The sequence below is a fragment of the Saccostrea cucullata genome, unplaced genomic scaffold, assembly GCF_032062105.1.
Source record: "Saccostrea cucullata isolate Sc308-1 unplaced genomic scaffold, CSIRO_AGI_Scuc_v1 ctg1643, whole genome shotgun sequence".
NCBI lineage: Eukaryota > Metazoa > Mollusca > Bivalvia > Ostreida > Ostreidae > Saccostrea > Saccostrea cuccullata.
In genome coordinates, this window is record NW_026924879.1 from 34,566 (window position 1) to 59,184 (window position 24,619).

At 32.7% G+C, this 24,619-nt stretch overlaps 1 protein-coding gene across 1 annotated transcript; it reads right to left on the reverse strand.

Moving 5' to 3' along the window:
- Positions 1-21,062, reverse strand: LOC134267508 (uncharacterized). The gene is made up of 8 exons (XM_062749707.1): positions 20,944-21,062; positions 19,319-19,382; positions 18,735-18,832; positions 4,727-4,930; positions 2,247-2,381; positions 744-879; positions 341-392; positions 1-242 (listed from the first exon to the last, which is right to left on the reverse strand). The coding sequence occupies exons 1-8, from the start codon at positions 20,960-20,962 to the stop codon at positions 75-77; spliced, it is 876 nt and encodes a 291-aa protein (XP_062605691.1). The 5' UTR covers positions 20,963-21,062; the 3' UTR covers positions 1-74.
- Between the last annotated feature and the right edge of the window lie 3,557 nt (positions 21,063-24,619).

Sequence of the window (24,619 nt, forward strand, 5' to 3'; positions counted from 1 at the left end):
ACTCATGTTGCGTATACCCTTCCATTTATAGGAAAGTTTTACATGTGCATGCGTACATATATAGTATTAATTCCTCATGAAGTAGTTGAATTATTGTGGGCATGGTCATAAAGGTCCATGTTATTTTCTTCCTTCACTTCATTAAGATGGTTATACAAGTCCTCATTATTTTTAGGTACATTTGTGACGGTAGAATATTCCTTGTCCTCATCGTTAAGGGGTTCTTTTTGATCTCCTTTCTGCTAACATAAAAAAATAAATGTGTATTTAAGAAAAAATTACACGTAAAACTCACACATTATTTTGAATGTTGTATGAATTAATGGCAAAGAAAACTTACACCGCTTCCTATTTCAAAGCTAGATTTTTTTTCAAATTGCACCTTCACGTCCCTGAAAAACAGAACAATGGCGATTGATTGGTCTTAGTTCTCACTTATCTGAGACGAAAATGTAGGGCACTGAAATGAATATAATATAATAATGGTATAAATATACAAAATATATGATATATTTTATTTTCATGGTTTGGCATGAATTAAAATATGAATCAAACCCTAAAATTTATGCTTCTTTCTTCATTTTTTCAATGATCTCCCAATAAACAAAATTAATTCAAATATTTGCATTGTGATTTTTTAAAAAATCTAGACAACAATTGTACAAATAAATAGGACTTAAAATTTGATTTTCTAGATATGTTCTTTAATCTTGGGATGCTTTGAACATCAATAAAAACCTAACCTTGATTTATCCTTCAATCTTTTTGGATTTCTTCTTAAAATGAACATTACAGCAGCACAAATTCCAATGCCTGTAACAAACCCACCAATAACTGCACCAATCACATGTCCAATTTCATATCCATCAGCTCTGTTTTCTGTAAAGAAAACATTAATTTTCAGATTCATATCTACTTCTTGGATAAAAAAAATATGCATAGTTCATATCGTATTACTACGAGGGTTGATCAAAAAGTAATGTTATTGTGTCCAAATCTTTTATCTTTGATGTCATATTCTTAAATATAATATACAAAAATATGCACAAATATAAATCTAACTAATCTTGAATTTCTCATTTCATAATGTTTTACTGTATTCATTTTATAGATGTTTAAAACATAGAATATAATCGTGTCGCCGAGTCACAACCGAAAGTCACACATTATTAAAGTGTATTTTTTTTTAAAAATTAAAAGCAACTTTTAAAGGGTCAATAGCCTTACATTTCAAAAGACAAAAATTTTCATCATTTTCTAGTCATAAGTTAAAATTATATGACATCACTGCTATTTTTAATAAAAAAAAATATCGCTGTTTTACTCCGATGCATTGAAAAAAGGAAATGTTGAAATGGAAAAAAAACCGCCACAACTACATGTAACTGTAAATAATGCATTTTTGCTTCAAAACGCAGATTTCGCCAGTAGAGACAGATTCATCAGACTCAAAAGGGAAAGACTTGTTTAGATGGATTCAGCTTTTGTTTGGGTTGGTGATGGGTCATTGAATACTCATTAGATGACAAGAAGACCAAAAGACCGAAAGATAGGAGGGCCGGACGAGAACATTCAGTGGTGTGTGACGTCATAAAAACGACAGACGGTTAGAGCAATAACTGAAATTTCAATTTGGTCTTATACTAATGCTCAAAGAAATTTAACAGAGGAATTAATAATGAAAAGAGTGAGTGTACGATGGGTACCAGGTTTTCTTTAAGAAATTGAATTTTTTTAACGCGTGTGAATCTCAAATGAATTAAATGAAACGAAGGAAAGCGTTTAAATGTTTGACGGCGCGTATCCGCCCTATGACGTTATTTAGGTGCGACGACTTCCATAATCGAACATTGTATATAATCCGATATTTTGAAAAGTATAAATATTATTGAATTGAAATTTTCAGGTCTGATTTAAAATAGATAAAGCTTTCATCATTAATGATGTTGTTGTTTTTCGTTGACTGGCAGCAATTTTATTGAAGTAGTAACATTAATTTTGGATCAACACTCGTACTTATTTTGTTTGAAATAACATTTCGAGATAACAAAGTCAATTTTTTTTGACAATTCCATGCATCAAAGTCAATCTGATTAAAATCAGATCCTTTGATCCGTTCACACGGGACAGCTTTACTTAAACCAACCCCAACCCTTAAACAGATTTATAACTTCATTTAAAACGAATTCTGTCGTTAAAATTGAAGTATATACGGACAAAAGGAACGGGAAAATATCCAATCCTACCTTTGTTGCGTTTGTCTACGGTAGAGATGTTGTTTGTAATGGTCGCTGAGCAAACTCCAAGATCCCCATATAGTAAGCAATCTTGATTTTGTAGACAATCCGACCTATTTCTGCACCAGCGGTGGTAAAAGTAAGCTGTATTTAAAATAAAAATGCTTTGGTATAGATGTATTTAAGAAATGTCTATGATTTTAAAATTGAAAATAGTAAATCAAGATAAAAAAAATTGCAGTATTTAAGTTTTGCCACTTCAGACGTATACCACGGACACCATTGCATGCTGCATGCTGTTAGAAATACATTTCCAGAAAACCACTCTTAATATATTTTGAGAAATTGTTCCAATGAATTTGTTTTTATAAAATTATTGCTTAGGGTTTTTAAAGGTTTCTGAGTTACTCAAATGACATATTTATCATACTCCTATTTTTAAAACATGCAGCCTATTTCGGGTGTAAAATGTCTCGCTTGTAATAATAAAATATAGTCATACTAGTCAGTTATGTTTGTATTGAAGGAATATCTTTCTATTGTTTTGTTTTTTTTTTTTGGTTTCAATAAGGATTAATCACGGAAGCCAATTGATTTTTATCGTCACGAAACAAAACATTTGATAGTTATATTCCTTATATTTAAATGCTCTTGATTCCACAAATTTACGTGCTACAAATACGTTTCTTTATATTTTTCCACGTATTTTTTTTTATGTAGAAAAAATATTTTTATTATTAGTAGCTTTATCTCGGACAAAGACATTGGAAATATAAATATTAAAATTTGAATGAATGACTGAAATTATGGAATGCAATTACAACCAGCTAAAATTACTAGTCCAAGAATACAAATGTTTTAGATGCTAGGAACTAACTACTTATTATTCATTCAGGAACCTATTCATTCCTTTAACATTAAGTAAACGATTCTATAAATGTCATTAATTTTAACAGATTTGGGAAATTCTACATAACACAATTGAATCCGATTGAGATAAAGAAAAAATTGTGTTTAAACGCAATAAGCCTTTTATCTTAGATTCTTTTATAATATGAGATTGAAATATAAACCAATCATTGATTAGTTGCAATTCGTACCATGTTATCATATTTAAAGTAAATAACATTATTATACATTCAAAAACTTGTTCCTATACTATTCTATGCGCATAAAAGTCTAACATTTCTAATGTGTTGCTGAATGGGCATAAAAAATCGCTGTTTGACCGTTGAATGAGATGTTGGATAGGTCGGTAAGATGTTGGACCGCAGTGAACTGTCTGCCTTCTGCTTAACGACGTCAGGCAGACAGTTTGTTTCTTTGATCCGACAAAGCGAATCTGGCCCTCTAACTCAGTACAAAAATTGTCTAATATTCCAACGAAGATGGCGACAGAATTTTTAAGATCATAAAATCTATGAAGATAACAAAAATGTAGTATCCAAGCTCAAAACTCCTTTAAACATTACAAAATCGGAATCTAAATGTAGTCATGATCGAAAATAACTAAAAAATTTGTCGAAATTACGTGGATGTCTAAATAAAAGTGTAAAATTTAGTTTGAGAAACAAACGTCAGTCAACATTTTACTTAATGATAAAATGTATTTAAACGAGATTGTTTGTTCCCCCAATGTACGTAAAAATGTTGTTCGAGAAATACGCGTACAATTTGAAAATTTCAATTACTATTTATCCAAAATCTAATACGTGTTTACATGGTGTTGGAAAATGCAGTTATAAAGGGGTGTAAAAAAAATCTATAGTTTGCGCAGGACATTTCTTTTACTTTTAAAATTGTTATGAGAAAATGGTCTTCGAGATTTATAGCTTAAAAACTGAAAGAAATTTAAAAACAGTGCCGAATCAATGCTTAATTGAATTTTATTAGGGATACAGTTTCCTGAAAACATTTAAATACGTTTCGAGCTACGTATTTGACGTCGTCAGTGTTGTGCCGAAAGCTGATTTGTTAGATTCGTTAATCTTACAGGAAAATGTTGTTCATATAGATATTTATTTGAATTTCTTTCAATTGTGAGAGTAGTGACTGTTTGTCAAGTGTGCGGCCACGATTTAATTGTAGTCGGTATTCCATGACGAATTCTAGAAATTATTCTGATGAGGGGGAATCAAAGGATCAAATCAAAGGTCGTTCATTTTACTGCATGAGTATTTCGTCCTAATTTCCAGTAGGTTTTTTTTTACATCAAAAAGGACATTTGGGTGTACCTATGTTGAGGTGAGGACACGAGCAGGTTGGTGACGTAGGGGGGTGGTGCACAAGGCCAGTATATACAGAGATAAGGTGACATTTCAGACTGTTTATTACATGTAATAGGGAGAAAATTCTTATAAATTCTTCCGTTGTCTAGTAGGAAACCTGTGAGTCTAGGCCTGGAATCATTATAGGGACAGTGTTTGATTTATATATCGATAAAATAAGTTAAATGTTTTACTCAGCATAATAAAAGTTTTAAAACCTACCATTAGTTTCTACTTCATTGCAATTTATAGATAAAGTTCGACCACTGTTGTTAGCTACCTTCATGCAGGCATCGAAGGTTAGCGAGATATTTCTTATGTTGTTGAAAACAGTTACTTTAATTTCAACAATGTCATATTGCCTGCTGTCTTTGTTGTCGTAATTAAAAGATGCTGTGCAAGTGGAATTGCATCCATTATTTTCACCTGAAAGAAATGAAAATGGTATTGAATTAATTTAAGACATGCTTTAAAAACAAAATAATGTTACAGTTTGATATTTTCATTCACAACTTTGGGGTATAAATTCTCTTTATCGAAACATTTTGGAAAATTTCAAATCAATTTTGTAAAGCCAACATTTTTGCAAATATAAATCAAGATTAATTGGCATATTCCAAAGATAATTCGATTTCCACTTAAAATGTGAGAAAGAACGCATAGATTGAAATTTTTGTATTAAAAATCGATTTTTCTGTTTTTCGCCCTCTAGGTTAAAGGCTTTCTTTTTCGATCCCCATCTAAGATGAAAAATTGAAATTCTGAACTTCATATCATTCCTACATGACTGTACAGTATATCAACAGTAAATTCTCTAATTATGATTTGGCAACTACTTACAATTTTAGAGGAATTCTGAGAAGTTTATGCAGAAAACTTTAATTTTGAACCTTGTTTGATTGATTGTCAGGGTTCTCCATGAGCTGTTTTACTGTGTTGCTTCCGACACAGTAAAATTTTCTCCGACACAGTAACGATTCAAATTTCATGCATGCGACACAGTAAAAAATTTTCCGACACAGTAAGAGTTGTGATAATTAGAAAATCTTAACACACGAATTCTCTCAAACTGACACTTTACTCAAACAATTCTACCGTCTTTCAATTCAAAAAGTTATAACGCATAATTACTAGGGCTTCACCTTGAGTAATCAATCAATTATCTCCTAGACCCTCGCCGGACTTTACGCATGACGGAACAAAGACAAATAAATTGTTTTCACAATTCAATGTTCCGGTTAATTGGTAGTTGCAATAAAATATTTTGTTTAATTTATGAAAAATATTTAAATATGTCTTTCCTATTGAGTCACGGCTCTAGAATTATGTAAGCACTGTAAGTCAAACATAACATCATACCGATGTCATATTTAATTGATGTAAATAAATTCCCGAATTTTTTTTTAATTTCAGCATGTTCAAGGAACTCTTTAAAATATTTTACTGTTCTGAAGTTCCTTTTTTGTAATACGGTAACTCGATCAAGAAACCTAGCTGATAAATAAACACGGCAAATCTACTTTCAAAAATGTTAAGTATTATTGGTCAGAATTTCTTCTGCTTTTCAGAACGTTCTTCCCCTTTCATCAGTATGTACGACCATACCATTTGTGTAACGAACTGGCGATTTTTAAATAAGTGTGTGCTTGTAATCTTTATGAATTATGATGAATTGGGATTCAGTTGCGAATTTGATTGCGGGAATACCGCGAAATATTAGTGCTTCGCGTAAACTCTGCAACACGGTAAAATCTCAAATGATGGAGAACCCTGGATTGTATATTATTTAACGTCCCCCATGAGAATTTTTCACTCATATGGAGACACTACCACTTGCTGATTGAAATGTGCAAATTTTGTTCTATACATTGTACTCGGCACTCAGATTCGAACTCGCGAGGCAAGAATTGACTCCTTACTCCGCTTCTAGAGCAGACGCTGTCACAGCTGCGCCAAATGGGTAATGAGAAAATGAAAGAAGATGGGGGATAAGGCGGACGAACTGCCTATAGTGCGACAGATATGAAGTGATAATTTAATCTCAATTATATCCAAATTGTATTTGAAATTTCATCTGAAATTAAAGTATACTTAATGTAAAATCTCTACAATTTACAAAAATATAACAAAGATTGGGAATATATGCCTATGAAAAAGCATGCACACACTAAAAAGAACAAAAAAAATATCATTTTCTCATACTTTAACAAACTTTTTCAATGGGAGTCAGTCTTCGCTCCATTCCTTTGAAAGATGATTCTAACAGGTTGCAATATGATATTCTAAGTTCACATATTGAATGTGATTTGTTAATATCTGACCACATTGGTCCTCCAGGTTCGTTCAAAACTCACTTTTAAATGTGCCGGGCACAAGCAGTCATATTTCAAAGAATGATATGTTTTTTGGTCAAATGTGGGAGTTGTTCCGGTAATCAGCGTTTTTAATAAGACACCCTTGGCCCAAATCGCTCACCTTAGCAAATAGGACTAGTTAAAAACACAAATCAGTCGGGATTTGAAAAATAATTTGTTGTTGGAGGGGTCTTTGATTTTTTTATTACTTGAAAATGTCACTTTATTTATAAAGCATACGTCATGTATAATTTCGCCATACTTGAATCAAAGTACTGAAAGTACTGAAAAGCGGTTAGCATGCTTTCATCGAATATGTACAGTGTACAATCACAAAAAAGGCATAGAATGATGATAAAATGGTATAACCAATAACATCCCAGACTGATCATGTCACAAATGTTTGTTTCAAAATATCAACCTGCGATTTTCAGTTTGAAAAACAGAAAGTTCAATTTCAAAATTGCAGGTTCCAGTAAATGTTCAACCAAGCCTCTTTCGTTACTTCTCACTAAAATATTGACAGTAATGAAGGAAAAACTTCAAGAGTACTGTACAACTATATATTCAAGAAGTGGTGTAAATCAGATGTGGATACTTAAAAATTCTAAAGAACTTTTGGACAATTTGAAATCACAAGACTTTACAAAAATCAACAGCATAAAAACTTACGACTTTTCAACTTTATACACAACAATTCCCCACGACAAATTAAAATCCAGGCTTTTTGATATCATTGACAGCTGCTTCTTCAACAAAAATGGAACTCGTAAGTTTACTTACCTCGTCATTGGTCATTTGAAAAATTATTTTGTTAAAACCGATTCTGATTGTACACATAAGAACTCTGAAGTTGACATCAAGAAGATGCTTGAGTTTCTGATTGACAATATCTATGTGTTTTTTGGAGACCAGGTATTCCAACAATCTATTGGAATTCCCATGGGTACAAATTGCGCTCCGTTATTAGCAGACTTATTTTTATATTCATATGAAGTAGAATTTATGCAAAATCTTTTACGTGAAAAGAAGAAAACACTTGCTGTGGCCTTCAACTCGACATTTAGATATATCGACGACGTATTGTCAATTAATAATGATAATTTCCATTCCTACGTCGACACGATATATCCTGGTGAGCTTGAGATAAAAGATACCACAGAGTCCGACACTTCTGCTTCATACTTGGATATTTAACTTGAAAAAGACACTAATGGTAATCTAACAACCAAGCTATATGATTAACGTGATGACTTTAACTTTTCTATCGTCAACTTCCCTTACTTATGCAGCAATATACCTTCATCACCTGCATACGGAGTATTTATATCTCAATTGATTCGATACGCAAGAGCATGCTCTACGTATGAACAATTTCTTAAACGAGGTAAATTATTGACAAGCAATTTGATGAAACAAGAATATCAACAGTCTCGTTTAAAGTCATCATTTCGTAAATTCTATGCTCACTCCTCCATGGCACCTGATCCCACCTCTGATGTTTCGGGGGTCAGTGTTTGCTGTGCTCTTATTTTGTATATTTGTTAAATGGACGTTGAGATTGAATACTGTTCGTTATTTCCATATCATTCCCTAATTGTCTCCATTGGCGTCCAAAAGTGTTCAGAACGAAAAAAATTATGTTGATGTTGCCAATTTTATTGGCTTTCATGCTCTATTGATTCTGAAATTAGGTAACTCTAAAGGCTTTATAGCAAACAACTCAAAAAAAAAAATAAAATGATAATTCAGATTCTTAAGATTAAATGATTTGGAGTAGTGTACATAGATCTTTAGCTGGCTAGTCTGAGAAAAACGGATGGACGAGCGGAGAATTAATTACGGTAATTTCAGAGAGCTTCAGTATCGTAGGCTCACTGCGGGTCAGCAGGTGGGTTCATTCTATCTGTTCCCACTTTTTGAAAATGAATTTTTCCCTGGAAACAAAGCTTTTATCATCTTTTAAATAATTTCAATTGAGAAAAAAAGGAGAAGAAAAGAAACGTTTCATTATGGAAGTTCATGTAATCCATAACTGTACATCTTAATTCAGTATTTTTATATAAAGGCTTTCTTCGTGTACTAGTATAAGTTAAGTTAATTAAAGGGATGCCTTAATATTTTGACTTAGTGAGTGACCGTTCAGGTGGACGGACGTGTTTTTCAAGGGCTCCGTAAAAATCTATGTGATTTAACTTGGCGATGCTTTATATCTTTGGAATTTTTGTTTATATCTTGTTTGTGTATAAAGTGGAATGTATTTCCAAACTATCTAATAGTGATGTGGTGAAAATGAGTGAAAATGGGAGAAAAAGCAAAGAAGCGAAAAATTCGGAGTAATGGAAGTGAAGGTGAGGTTAACAGTGCTCAGTCGGGCCCACAGGAATCACTCAGTGAGGCGATAGGACAGGCCGATAGAGTGCTATATGGAGAAAATAATGATGATCACGGTGAAAACGGTGAATGTGCATTTGAAGAATCGGAATTAAACGCTTCCAAAATACTTGCTTCCTTCATGAAGTCAAGTGAATCAAAACAAGAAACTACAAATAAAAAATTGGATGAAATCTCATTCAAACTAAATAAGCTAGATCGCATAGAGCGAAAGTTGAGCAGTGTTGAGAGCAGGGTGGTTGCATTAGGAATACGAGTCGACACAATTGAAAAGAAAAATGAAGAACTCGAGAAGAGTATTTCGTTTTCTGTATCTTCAAAATTTGATACAGACTCTAAAAAGATGGAAGGGTTATCTGTTGAAATTAGAAAAAGATTTCACGACCAAGACAAAGCTATACGAGAAATAAATGACCAGATGAAAACAATGAAAAATGAAAAAACGAGTACAACAGGAGCGGTAAAAGACATTAAACGCCACGAAAATACAATTATGACGCTATCTCGAGGACTAGAAAATCTGAGAAAGGACCGTGAACATCTTCAAGGGCAGATTACTGATCTACAGTGCAGATCGATGAACATGAACCTAGTCTTCACTGGACTTGGAAAAGAATACCCAAGAGAAGATGCTGAATGGAAACTTAGACAATTTCTGTCCATTGAACTTGGGATCGACGAACACATTGAATTTTCGAATGTACATCGCTTTGGACGTTTTACCCGGGGTCGACCCAGGCCAATAGTGGCTAGATTCGTATACCAAAGAGATGTAGACCTGGTGTTAGACTGTGCATATCGCTTGAAGGGCAGCCTATATGGAATACACCAACAATTTCCAGCTGTTGTGGAAGATCGCAGAAGGGCCCTCTACCCGGTGATGAAGCAGTTCCGCGAACAAGGTGACACGGTTAGGATGGTTAGGGACAAACTTTTCGTGAACGGCCAGTTATACGATCCAGACTATGACGAGTAGTTCCAGGATAGCGGCCCAGAGGAACCCGTGAGAGGACCCGCCCCAACGGTGGAGCCCGTCAGTGGATCCGCCCCAATGGAACTCACTCATTCAGGACAACCAGGATACTAGGGATTTGAGGAGGATGGACGCCTATCCAGTGATGAAATATCCTCTTTTAAAATTGTTTCACTTAATGTTTGTGGTTTAATTAGTAAAATTAACTGTACAGAATTTATCGAATATCTCACAAATTATGATATCATATGCGTAAATGAATCTAAAACTGATAACACAGATCATGTAATAATACCTGGTTTTAAAATGTTTGGAAAGCACCGTCGCGAGTTACCTCGCTTTAAATCGGGTGGTATTGTTGTTTTTGTCAGAGAAACACTCGTCAATTCATTAGAATTAATAGATTCTGCAAGTAAATATTGTTTATGGTTAAAATTCAACCTTAATAAAAAAGTGTTAAATGAAACATTACTTTTAGGCGCTGTTTACATACCACCTGAAAATTCTAAATATGTATCTTGTGATGTTTTTGAAGAATTGGAAGAAGAATATGTTCGTTTTTCTGACAAGTGTAAATATGTTTGTTTAATTGGTGATTTTAACGCAAGAACTGGAATAGACCCAGATTACATTACTAACTGTGACACTAATTCTGACTTTTTACCTGAAAGTTTGTATGTATTAGACTTACTTAATATCCCACCGCAACGGTCATCAAAAGACTTAATCAAGAATAATTTTGGCAAACTTTTACTCGATTTTTGTAAACATACTGATCTTTTTATTTTGAATGGTCGCATGGGAAATGATAGATGTATTGGTAAAACTACATGTAAAGGTATTAGTGTAATAGATTATTGCATAGGTAATACTGAATTTTTGACTGTTGTTCAAAATTTCGAAGTTCATGATTTTTCGAAACTCTACTCTGATTGCCATAATCCTATTTATGTAGAACTATCATTGACAATTAACCAAGAGAAGCGAAATACTAATAATGAAAATATCTGTAATAACGAACAAAAAGATAAAGCTAAAGGTTGGAATGACGACTTGCAACACATTTTTCTTGAAAAATTAGGTCAGAGAAATATTGAAATTAACAATTTATGTGGAATTCTTGAGAATATTAAAGAAGAAGAAATCGATCTAGATTTTGTTGACAAAATTGTAGGTGATACCTGTAACATTCTTATATCAAGTGCAAAGGAAACATTTGGGATAAAAAATAATCGAAAAAAATCAAAGATAGATTTTCACCAACCATGGTTTACAATAGAATGTTACCACGCACGACAAACATTTCGTAAGGCTAAAAAACGCTACCAGAGAAATAGATGTAAAGATTTCAAAGACGATATGTATAGTAAAGAAAAAATATATAAAAAATTGTTGAATATGTGTGTAAATAACCATAAAAATCAAACGAAAGAAAAATTGAAAAAACTAAAATCAACAAACCCGAAAGAATGTTGGAAAATAATAAACTCTGGCAAAAAAAATAGAAAAAATGTAAATGCATCTGCTGAGGAATTATATGAATTTTTTAAAGATTTAAATATGGAAAAAGATAATGAAATACCTGACTATGTTTTATCAAATGAGGATATAGATATTCTTTCTAATTTACAGTGTAATGAGTCTATAAATGAATCCATAACTTGTGGTGAAATAATGCAAAGTATAAAAAGTCTTAAAAGAAACAAATCATGTGGAAGTGATGACATATACAATGAATACATTAAAAGTTCAATCAATAAAATTCTTGACAGCGGTTATTTCCCCTCCGATTGGTTGTGTGGTGAAATAATCCCTATCTATAAGAATAAAGGTGATGATACTGAACCCAAAAATTATCGCCCTATAACTCTAATTAGTTGTATTGGAAAGCTATTTACATCTATTTTAAATAATAGATTTAATAGATATTCAGAAGAATTCAAAATAATACAGGAAAACCAAGCTGGATTTCGTAAAAATTATGGTACAACTGATCACATATTTACTTTGCATACAATCATTGAAATATTCAAAAAGATAAAAAAAAGAATTTATTGTGCCTTTATTGATTTTGAAAAAGCTTTTGATTCTGTATGGAGAATAGGACTCTGGAATAAAATACTATTTTATTGTAATATAGATGGAAAATGTTTTAGAATAATCAAGAAAATGTATGAGGGTATCAAGGCAAAACTTAAAGTAAATGGTGTTCTTTCAGATACTTTCCCCTGTCAACTTGGTGTAAGACAGGGTGAAAATTTATCCCCTTTTTTGTTCTCGCTCTATTTAAATGATTTAGTATCATTCCTCACCATGAATGATATAACTGGTTTAGAGAAAATATCTGAAATGATTGAGACTGAAGTTCATGTGTATATTAAGCTTTTCGCTCTGTTGTATGCTGATGACACTGTTTTATTTGCTGAAAACCCTGAGTCATTACAAAATATGTTGAATTGTTTTCATGAATATTGTATAAAATGGCGGTTAAAAGTGAATGTTGACAAAACAAAAATAATGATTTTTGGAAGAGGTAGAATAAAACAAAGATTTATATTTTACATATGATGGTTTAAGTCTAGAGATTGTTGATAGTTATAAGTACTTGGGAATATATTTTTCAAAATCAGGTTCTTTTAATCAAAATATAAAAGAACAATACATTAATCTGTAAAAGCTATGTATGGAGTGATATCAAAATGTAAACAACATAATCTTTCTATGGATTGTCAGATAGATTTGTTTGACAGAATTGTACAACCAGTTTTGTTATATGGATGTGAAATATGGGGATTTACAAAAAATACTTTAATCGAAAAACTTCACTTAAAATATTGTAAATATATACTAGGTTTGAACACTAAAACGCCAAACTATACTTGTCAAAATTTCTAACGCCCCACTTTTATTTTTTGAAAATTGAAGAAACCGTTATGTTAATATTAAAGTCCTTAAAAACATCGTCTGCTGTATGTACCCTTTCATGTCTGTGATTGAAAAAAATCGAATTCAATTAGAAATTATTCAGCCGTGACTGCTTTTGTTGAAAAGCGTGAAGTACGAGTTCGAAATGGTTTTCGGGTATGTTTTTCAAAACGGGTTTTTCCACGTGTTCTCTGTCTCAAGATAATTTTAAAAAGCAGTTAAAGTTTGGGAGAAAATGCGACGCATGTCTGCACAAGAACGCACAAGAGCAGTTGACATGGTCCAAGCCGGGAGCAGTTCACGGGAGGTGTGTTTCTTTTCGCTTTGTACAATGTTTTTCTTCCAACATTTAAAAACTAATAAAAAAAAGCTAAAGAAATTGATTAAAACTTTTTCAGGTTGCTAGAACTTTCAAGCGAGACCATAAAACCATACTTAGGCTTGTCTGGAAATTCAATCAAACCGGAAGTACAGATGATCTACCCCGGAGACCGAAACGTCGTGTGACGACACGCCAACAGGACAATTAAATTAGGGTTTCGCATCTTAGGAACAGACACCGTACAGCACGCACAAGGGCGCGTCAAACAATGGGAACGCATGGCAGACCTCTGAGTGACCAAACTGTGCGCAATAGACTAAGGGATGGTGGATTGCGTGCCAGGAGACCATATGTAGGCTTAGTTTTGTCGGACAGGCACAGGCAGCTCCGTTTGGCTTGGGCAAGGCGCCACATCCGTTTATTCGACTGGCCCCCATGTAGTCCGGATCTCAATCCTATTGAACATGTGTGGGACGAGCTAGACAGAAGGATAAGACAGTTTCCCCAGCAGCAGAATTTGGCGGTACTGGAGAGGGATCTTGTTAACACATGGAATAACCTCCCTCAAAGATTTCTGCACAATTATGTGAACTCTATGAGAAGCACATGTCTTGCTGTCATTCGTGCAAATGGGGGACATACTCGGTACTGAATGTTGAGAATTTTGAACTGCAGGGTACCTATACCGGAACTTAATTTTCATCAAGCTTAGCAATAAATTTTGATGGAATAAAATGAAAATTTTTTGTTTATTTATTTTTCCTTCATCTTACATAAAGGTTAAGTCAACATAATAGCGTTTAAAGGTAATGGTTTTAAAAATATCATCTGGGGCGTTAGAAATTTTGACTAGTATATATGGTGTATGGGGAACTTGGCAGATTCCCACTTATCATTAATATTAAGGTGAGAATGATTTCTTTTTGGGCAAAACTACATTTTTCTCAAACGATGGATAAATTTGCTACAAAAATGTATGTTCTAGCTTCAAGGCATAATTTGCCTTGGGTTGACTATGTTAAAAATATTTTAGATGATTGTGGATTATCTTATTTATGGACAACACAACAAATGTACAATGTGGCATGGGTAAAAAATGAAGTAAAAAGAATACTTGTTGACCAAAATATCCAAAACTGGCAAAGTAATGTTCTTAACTCATCAAAGGGTTAAATTATCGTATTTATAAAGAAATACTAGAACCAGAAAGATATCTCGTTAATCTACCTAGAAAATTTTCAATTTTGTTATGCAAATTTAGATGTAGCAACTTTAAACTCCTTATTGAAACTGGGAGATGGTTTGGTATTCCAAGAGAACAAAGAATTTGTACTTTATGTGATTTTCATAAGATTGGTGATGAATTCCATTATGTCTTTGAATGCACACAAAAAGAAATTAAAGAGGCTAGAATAAAATATATTTCAAACTCTTTCACATGTAGACCAAATATAGAGAAATTTAAACTACTTTTTACAACAACAAATTGTTCAGCATTGAAAAAATTATGTAAATTTTTATTGATTGTCAAACAAATTATAGATGAAAATAATTGACATGAACCTGAACATGATACTTTGTACTGTTTATAATGCATGTATTACATTTTTTTTTTTGTATTGTGTTTGTAAATTTTCCTACCTCCTCTCTACAATGTATGTTTGTACATTTATGAGAATAAATCATTGTCATTGTCATTGTTATTGTCATTGTCATTGAAAAATGAAACTCGATTGAGAGATTCTCCGATGTTTTGCAGTTGGTAATAACCTTCAACCCTTTACCCAGTAATTAACCCGTCCTCCCTGTGCCCAGTAGCATAATTCGGTCAAATATTTATTGTTCATGAGAGTAGCCTTATAATTAATCACAGGCACCTGAATTTTTATCAGTAAGTCTCTAAATTAGCCAAATATCGAAACATTCTACCCCCTCTATATATAAATACACAAGGTGTCCAACGCCAGTTTGACCCCCTGTTCGATTCAGGCTTCAATTTAACACATAAATCGGAAATGACTACTGGTTTTCTTGCAGCAGTAGATTCAAATATATTTCTCGCTATACATTTCTTCCCAAAGTTTAAATCTAACGCGTTGATAATGTTGTTAGCTTAACTTCATGCTGACTTCGAATTTCGTCACAGGGCCCGATCTCCATCAGCTGATGTCACGGAAATTTAATCTCGACACAAATGCTTCTATACATAAACTTTTCTAATGCAACAATTATAAATTTATTTCATTGACAAACAAAATCAGAAAAAAAATTAAAAACCAAAAGATTATGCTGTTTTGAAAGTCTTGATTTTATTTAACATATGTTATATGTGTAAGAAACAAATCATATGTACTAGGCAGAGGCATTGTTGAAGTTTCCGTTGTCGATAGGTAGCGCCTTATGGAAGTTTCCGGTGTCGACACATGCCATAAAGCGGCTAGCGAAGCTAACCGCTTAAAAAGGAAATATTTTCCTATATTTTTCTATGCCAAGATGTGATTGCCAATCATGGCCACACCTTACCTCAGGGGTCATGATATAAACAATCTTGAATTACATTATCTTATTGACTGAGGACTGAAGATGTTTTAATATATCACCAAACATAGCTTTGCTAATCTTGTGAAGATTTTAAAAAGATGTTTTCCTATGTAAAACTCTAATCAGGCGTTGTGGTCCTGCCCTATCCTCAGGAATCATGATTTCAACAAACTTGACCTACTTTATTTTTTATATTTACTTATCCGATTAATTGGAGAAAAAGATTTCTAAAGATTGTTCCTATATATTCATATGTAAAACTTAATTTGATCAGCCATTGTGGCCCCGCCCTGTCCCCTGGTGGTCATGATTTTAACAAACTTGAATCTATATTACATGTGATAGCTTCTACATGAGTTTCACCCATCATGGTCCAATGGTTCTGGAGAAGAAGATTTAAAAAAATATTATATATTCCTTAGTTAAACTTTGATCAGCCATTGTGGCCGCGCCCTACCCCCGCGATCATGATTTGTAAAAATAACATATCTACACTATTTGAAGATGCTTACACATGAGCTTCCTCTTTCCTGGTCCAAATGTTTCTGGGGAAGACTTTTAAGAAATTTTCCTGTATATTCCGATGTTAAACTTTGATCAGCCAATGTTGTCCCGCCCTACCCCCAGGTCATGATTTGAACAAACTTGAATCTACGCTACCTGAGGATACTTTCACACGAGGTTCATCTTTCCTGACTCAGTAGTTCTGGAGAAGAAGAATGTTCAAGATTTTTCCTACAATGTAAACATTTGATCAACCATTGTGGCTTTGCCCTACCCCCAGGGTCATGATTTGAACAAACTTGAATCTACGCTACGTGAGGATTTTTTCACATGAGTTTCATATTTCCTGGCCCAGTGGTTCTGGAGAAGATTTTCCCTACGTAATCCTATGTAAATCTTTAATCAGACGCTTTGGTTTCGCTCTGACCCCGGGCGTCATGATTTGAACTATATTGAATTTACACTGCCTGAGGATGATTCCATGTGAGTTTCATCTTTCATGACCCAAGTGTTCCGGATTGCAAAGAAAATTCTTAAAAGAAGACATTGATTTTTCATTACGCAGGGGGGATAAGGAAGCATACAAAATATTCTACCTTGACTAAATCAGTGCTACATTATGACGTCATAGTAGGCGAGGTGACGTCAATTTTAGAACACAAGTTTTTTGTAATATTGGTATTTAGAGATGTAATTTAACTCTACAAAATGAATAGATACGTGTAAACATTAATAAAAATAAAATGTTCTTATTTCGTTGTGATGTATTCTGTCATTTTGATTAAAATCTTCTACCGATGACGTCATATGTGTACATCAAGTAACTTGGGAAGTGATCGGGAATTGATCATGTCGTGTAAAGAGAATTTGGCTATGACGGCATGAACAAAGATACGTAAAATGGAGTTTAAAAGCAAAGAGCGTGAATATTTTGTGAAATTCAAATGGGGTTTAGTTAATAAAACAGGTATGCTAATTTATATTTATCGTTTATACACTGTATTCTCTTTCGAAGACAGTCAGCTATATACGTATCCCGGTCCGCCTTTCCTCTGTCAATTGTGACAAAAATAATGCAACAGAACAACAATAAGCTGTATATTTCAAAACATAAAATTTGTACAGATGGAAAGTTTGCATCCTAAAAAACTTGGAAAGTGCTGCTAAAATCCCATGTTAAGCATGGTTTTACGAAAAATCTCGGTTCATAGGTAAAAAATTCAAAACATAGGGTAAGGTTTCGCGCGAATGTGTGGAATTATTTTGTGGATTCTAGCAGCACTTTTTAGACAAAATAGATGTTTTCCAACTATATTATTTACTCAAAAAAATTATTAAACCTCGGGGTATTGTTGTTCTGGTCGCTTTTTTATTAAGGAAAATTTGGCTATAAATAGAAGTCACGTGATGCCGTGGTGGTGCTGCAAGACACTCTTTTATCTTTATGCAATAGATAATAATAGTTTACGCTTATCAGCGGTTTTGGTAAATTATCAAACTAAATTTTCTTTAAAAAGTCTGAATTTCCCGAAAAATTACCTATATGAGGAAACTTCAATATCCTTAACTCAAGAATATTTTGTGGTAAGTGTGGTTAAGATTGGCCTGGTGGTTCTTTAGAAGAATAATTTATGAAGATGTAAAAAAATAATGACAACGAGAGACAAAATGATCAGAAAAAGCTCACTTGAGGCTTTGGCTCAGCTGAGTAACCTAAAAACCTTTCTTGGGGTTAAAATCGAAAATTCCAAATCAAAATCGGATCTACAGGACATGATCTTTTTTATATTAGGCCATTTGGTTATTGTTTATATGAAATGAAATTTTGAGGAAGACGAGTGTGGTGATGAACGGAATAGGCGATCCACAATCAAACTAAAATACAGATAAGACCTTTCATCTCGCTCTTTGAAATTTCATTTGTCTTTTTCGAGCGGGAAACAAAATTCTGCAGAACGAGATGGGAGGTCTAATTCTAATAAGATTGAACGACAATTATACCAAAACTTTTTTTGAGAAAGTGTGGTTATAGAAAAATAAAAGCAAAAGCACTAAGTGCTTTAAATTATCAACTAAATAATACATAGTTTTAAAGTTTCATATGAATATTTTGAATGTTCAAAAACCAAGTGAAATGAATGGAAGAGGGAGTACAATGTACATGTACATGTAATTGTTTGGATGGAAATGAAATAAAAAATGATAATATTATTATACCTCCCAAATAGTCTATGCTGCTTTGTAAATCTTCTAACGATCTATTACAGGCATTTCCCTCTGATACATAAGTAAGGATTTCTCTAGGGCAGATGTTACTGCAAACATAAACAGAAGTGAAATTTAACCTGGAAGTGTTTGGAAAATAGCAGCAATACACATTTTTTCTTTTGATTTGCAAATGCAATTGAGCGCTAGCAATTTTGATTCACTCCGTCAGAATGCTTGAATTTTTTGAAATCAAAATTTGAAAATTTTGGGGTACTGTGAGCAATGAACTAAATGATACCCCCGCCTCCCATAAAGATATAACTGATGACAAAGTCTATGTTTTGCTGTGGTCGGGAAACCCAAAATATATGTTGGATCAAAAAGTAAAATAAGAGATGCACAATGGCAATATGTAATAAAGATTCTATGAAAGTTTCATTAAATTTCACTCAGAGATATAAGAGGAGTGGCGAATAAGAGATGAGTAGCCTAAAGCGTAACAGACGGACGGAAGTACGGATATACCAATTACAACATACCCTCCCACTTTTCAAGCGGGGGTTTAAAACATCATCAGCTTTTAATTGTTTTACCTTGCAATGTGTTTTTTACTCTGACCTAGTACAAGGCAAACAGTAAGCACTGCAATCTTTATCCCTTTAAAAGATAAGGATAATTAATAACATATCGTTTCAAATTTTCCATGTTTAAAGTATTCTGCAAACACTTCAAATTGCATGAAATATGTATAGAGTATAGAGTAAATACGTGTTAACAAAATGTTTCAATATTAACGTTAAAACTCTATCCAAGTAAATGCAATAACAAAGATATACTGTAAATGTATTATATTTAGCGTGTACGTTATTTGGCGGAAAATGACTTTTAAATAAGTAAGCGTAGATTTGATTTAGCGCATTTCTTCATATTATTTTGATGTATGTGTTTTATGCGAGACATTTATCGTTGTATTTGATTTAGCGGTTGCTGCGTTCCGCCAAAGCCGCTAAAAAGAATACATAGCCAAATGTAACACGTTTACAGTATATTTTGTGAACATATAGTATATTACATGTAACATAAACTTTATTTGTAAATCAAATTATGGATAATCTGTGAAATCTTGTTCAAAAAATGATAACGACAAAGGGATGTCATTTGAAAAAATTGTAAACTGATATATGTTATTCCACGGAATGATTTTGAGGTTAGTAAGGCATTTTTTTTTTTTTTACAAAACTTAATATGTTTGAAATTCACTAACAAACCTTAAACAATTTTGTTTTACATGTATGTTGCTGATTTCATAAATGTAATTTATGGCTTAAAAATTATATCAGTTTTAAAGTGTACTGGGACTTCATTCATTTATTGTCATGTAACTTTTTTTAGATTGAGTCATATTAAGGATTCGAGAAATAAAAAATGACAAATTTAAAGTATGCAAAGAAAATTTGTTTTAAATGATTGATCTTGAGGAAAACTTAGCAATTTTAGCAAATAATTTACAACAGAATTTAAAGAAAAAAAATCCATCTCTGAGCTATCATCAAAATACTTGAAAATTATACATTATATATATTATGTGTATTAATTAAATGTGTTCGATTAATGATAAAACAGCAAAAAAGTTACATTAGTTTTTTCAGAGAATATAACCTTATGTTGAATATTATACGATATACTCAGTATCTCACATGTAACGGCCCTTAAAATAAATAACGCCGTGGTTAACACCAGATTACTTTGAACAAGTTATGGGTGTATTAGTTTACGATGTGTATAGTCCCTTAAGTGCTTCACCATAGTAAATCAAAGCATTTCTATGACAAATTAATATACATGTACTTTTTATATATCAAGGTCAAAAAGACAAACAAATTAAATCTAAGTTTCACAGTGAAACAAAGCAGTGACTATATTTTAAATCAAATCATATTACAAGCTACAATTTACTGAAGGTATTATCTATATTACATGCAACTATAAAAATAAAGTAAATGTAACTTCTTGTATACTGAACTACATGGTTACATGGTTACTTTTTTTAAACTGATTTTTCCTCCGAGCAAAATATAATCCATTACACTTGTCAAGCATTAACGTAGAGCGCTGTTACGTAGTTAAAAAACAATATCATTATATTTAGTACACATTGCATTCCTGACATATGTATAACAAAGTAAACATAAATAAAAGTGCCTTACAGTAAACTTACAAAACACAGTGCAATACATTATCCTAGAACTTATAATGTTGTTTCATAGAGATATGCTTCGTTGTGTCGTGCATATATATAATAGTGTATTTAATGTCAATTTCTCAACGCAGTTTAAAATACTTCCTTGTCGCATCAAATAACACCAGTTACTGTAGAAGACTATAGATGCAGTTTTGTACATGAATTGTTTTGATTAATTTTTAAGGAAATGATCTTTACAGTGAATAGGCATTGATACAACAGGGGACTGAAATCAGATCCCGTATTTCTACTTTTTTATGGCTTAGTGTAAAAATGTAATGAATATTAACACGACACACGTAATTCAAACCGGCAATACCATGCCATTAAAAAATTATTCTCTTTAGCCCTCTTCTTGTGAAACTTCCGTTCACAGTAACTCAGTCGGTAGATCTGGTGATCCGGAATCGGGAGGTCGTGAGTTCGAATTTTGGTCGCGACTGACCTAGGTAGATAAAGAATGGGAAGCTACCGTTCCTTCCCCATGCGCTCGGCACTTTGAAGTGAAAGTTGCAGGTCCGTCGGATGAGACCTTATAAACCAAGACCCCGTATCAGAGGCAGTCGTTGTTACGATAAAGATCCCTCATTGCTCAATAGTTCTGAGTGCCGAGTATTGTATTGTATTGTTTATTACCAAGTACCATGCAGTTCATAGGTTTAACGAATATAAATCAATCAGTTGTACAGTATATGTATAACAATTTCAAAATCATTTGAACATTAAGTAAAGGAGGATCATAGAAAAAAAATTACAAACTATTCATTCTAAATTCATAAACAAGAAAAAGCACAATTATATAGTAGAGGTGAAGGGCAGATCAATATCTATTAAACACAGGGTACGGGTATGATTGTTATGGAGGACAAAAACTTTTACATATGAATACATGTACAAAGTTAAATCTTCTTCTCAATAACATTAATGTCATGAGCTGTCATGTTATTATAGAAACATCCTCAGATCAAATCAAATTAGTTTAAATCTTGACCCCTAAGTGAGGTGAGGCCATTATTGACTGTCAAAAAAATCTAACTAGGAAAATCAAATCATAATTCATAATTGATCAAGACTGTGAAATGCAGTTTTGACATTCTCTTTTTTATAACAGAAAAAATCGTCCCAAACATAGAAAAGCTAATATTGGTCATGTTTACTGTCAGCCAACATTATTCGCGGACGAGAAATTTACGCTATATAGTGGCGACGTTCTTAAATTTGCGAAACATTATGACTGTGAACATTTATTTTTCTTTATATTAATTGACAGGGAAGGTATCCTCAGTCTAGAAAATTAATCGAAACGGATTCTTTTTATACTGACGAATTGCTTATAACAAATGACACGAATGATGATTGGTTAACAGCATTGATAGGAAATGTGGCTCTAGGCACCCCAGGGATTAATCAAATAAGTCTGAGAGTGTAGATTCATTTTTTGTAAAATCTTAACCCCAAGGGCTATGGTTGGACAACGATGGACGTTTTACAAGTGAGTTTAAAGGGAAAATTTTTTTTTTCAAGAAAAGGAAAGCCATGGTGGTATATAATACATTTTATTTGGAAGCAGCCTCAATCAGTATGAATTCAACTTTATTCAATTCATAACCCTCTTCTGTAGGGTGGGGCTGCAATGGACGAGCAACATTTTATCAAATTATTGCATTTTCAATTTATTAAAGGAAAGAATTGCTGGTACGACATTAAAATTGCTACATGTAATGTAAAACTCTCAGAACGCGTGTTAATATATGTTCCTTGAAGATAAATGGTCTATCTAATTGCTGTCCTCGACAAGTGAATTACAAGTTCAACGAAATTGAATCAAAAATACTCAAGAATAAAAGATCATTGCTTTGGTTATTCTTTAGAACAAATGTTCAAAAATTTCCTGTGTAAAATTAGCAAGCACACTTTTGCCTATCCTACGACTGTTCATCAGGATATGAAAAAATCAATATTGGATGAGAAAGTTGAACTTAAAATTAACTTGACTGAACAAATTTTGACTGAATATGACTGACAAAATGTAAACAAGTACCCCATAAATAGAACACTCAAAACGTCTTCTTTTACATAATGATCATCTTGATTATTTAAAAAAAAAACACTCTGAATCCCTAATGAAAAAGGACAGACGCGCAATTCTCACAAATAAATATTTTTACCAGTATTATATGTACAACAAGATGTGTTTGTGAAACACTTTGCGCCTGGTGGCAACAAATTTCAGATAAAGCTATTTTTAGCATTACGGTCAAGGTCACAAGGTCATTGACATTGTGTCATTTGGAAGAACCTGATTATTGAAGTCTGCATACCAAATATGAAGTCTCTATCTTTCATGGTTCAAAAGTTATGGAGAAAATTTAAATTTGCAGAAAAAAAACTTTTTTAGCATATAGGCCACAGTCAAGGTCACAAGGTCATTGACCTTGGTGCCATTTGAAAGAGGTTAATTAGTAGTATGCATACCAAAAATGAAGTCTCTATCTTTCATGGTTCAAAAGTTATGGTGAAAAGGTTAAAGTTTAAAGACAAACAAACAAAGAAACAGATAAACAAACAGACAGACAGAGCAAAAAGAATATATGCCCTTGATCTATCGATCCGGGCATATAAAAATTAAATGTACAATGTAAAATATATGGAACTTACAAATAATATTGCGATATCTATACCTCGCAATAAATTCCAAAGTGGCACAGTTATTTCAATCAGTAATTATTTTAAATAACTAGTTCAAAAATAGGTCCCGTTTGATTAAGGCATTTCACTTAAATCAAGCAAAATTGAGTCCCTGTTACTGAAGATATATTAAAGAAAAACAGAGAGATCAACTGAAGGACATGCAGATGTATACATATGTACATTGTATATAAGCATATGGAAAATGAACCCCTAAGGATATGTGTACAGCAAAAGCTAGCATAACTATTTAGCTCGAGTAAGCTACAATTGATTTAAAAATAAGAATTACATCATATCATGAAAATTGTAAGACGTATATTTGAAAGAGCTTTTTTCTATTCCACTTTTTCCAAAGGTAAAGAAGTCATGTAAATTTTCAGGAGTTTTTGATACAGCAATAAGTCACTATGCGAACAAATCTAGTCTGAAGATCTGAGGATGGGTTGACTGCCCTGATCATCTACTCAGATGTGTATACTCTTCTTCATTTGACATCCTAGAGGCATCTGTTACGGCATGGTCATAAACATCTATAGCGTCATTTTCCTATTTTTCATTTAGATGATTGTAAATATCGTTAGTTTCTGATTTTACTTGATGTGCATTGGAATATTCTGGATCCCTTTTGATGATAGGTTTCACGTGAGAAATTTTCTGAAATGAATAAAAAACAAACTTTTTTCAGGAATGAAATTTTAAGAAATTTCTTAAGGTTACCTGTTATTACAAGCAATGCAAGCTAAAACAATCGCTGATGAGATATTGTAAATTTTGAAGAAAATTTGCTCTGAGATATTAAATTTGTTATGCCTAACAATATAAAGTATCGGTAAACGTCATTTAAGCGAAAGTTTCATAAACAGATTTGTAAAATAAGTTCTAGTTTTACACTACATGGATCTCAATATTTCTCCCCTATCCCGTTTGAATATTTATTGGCAATTCTTTTCCGAAGCAGATG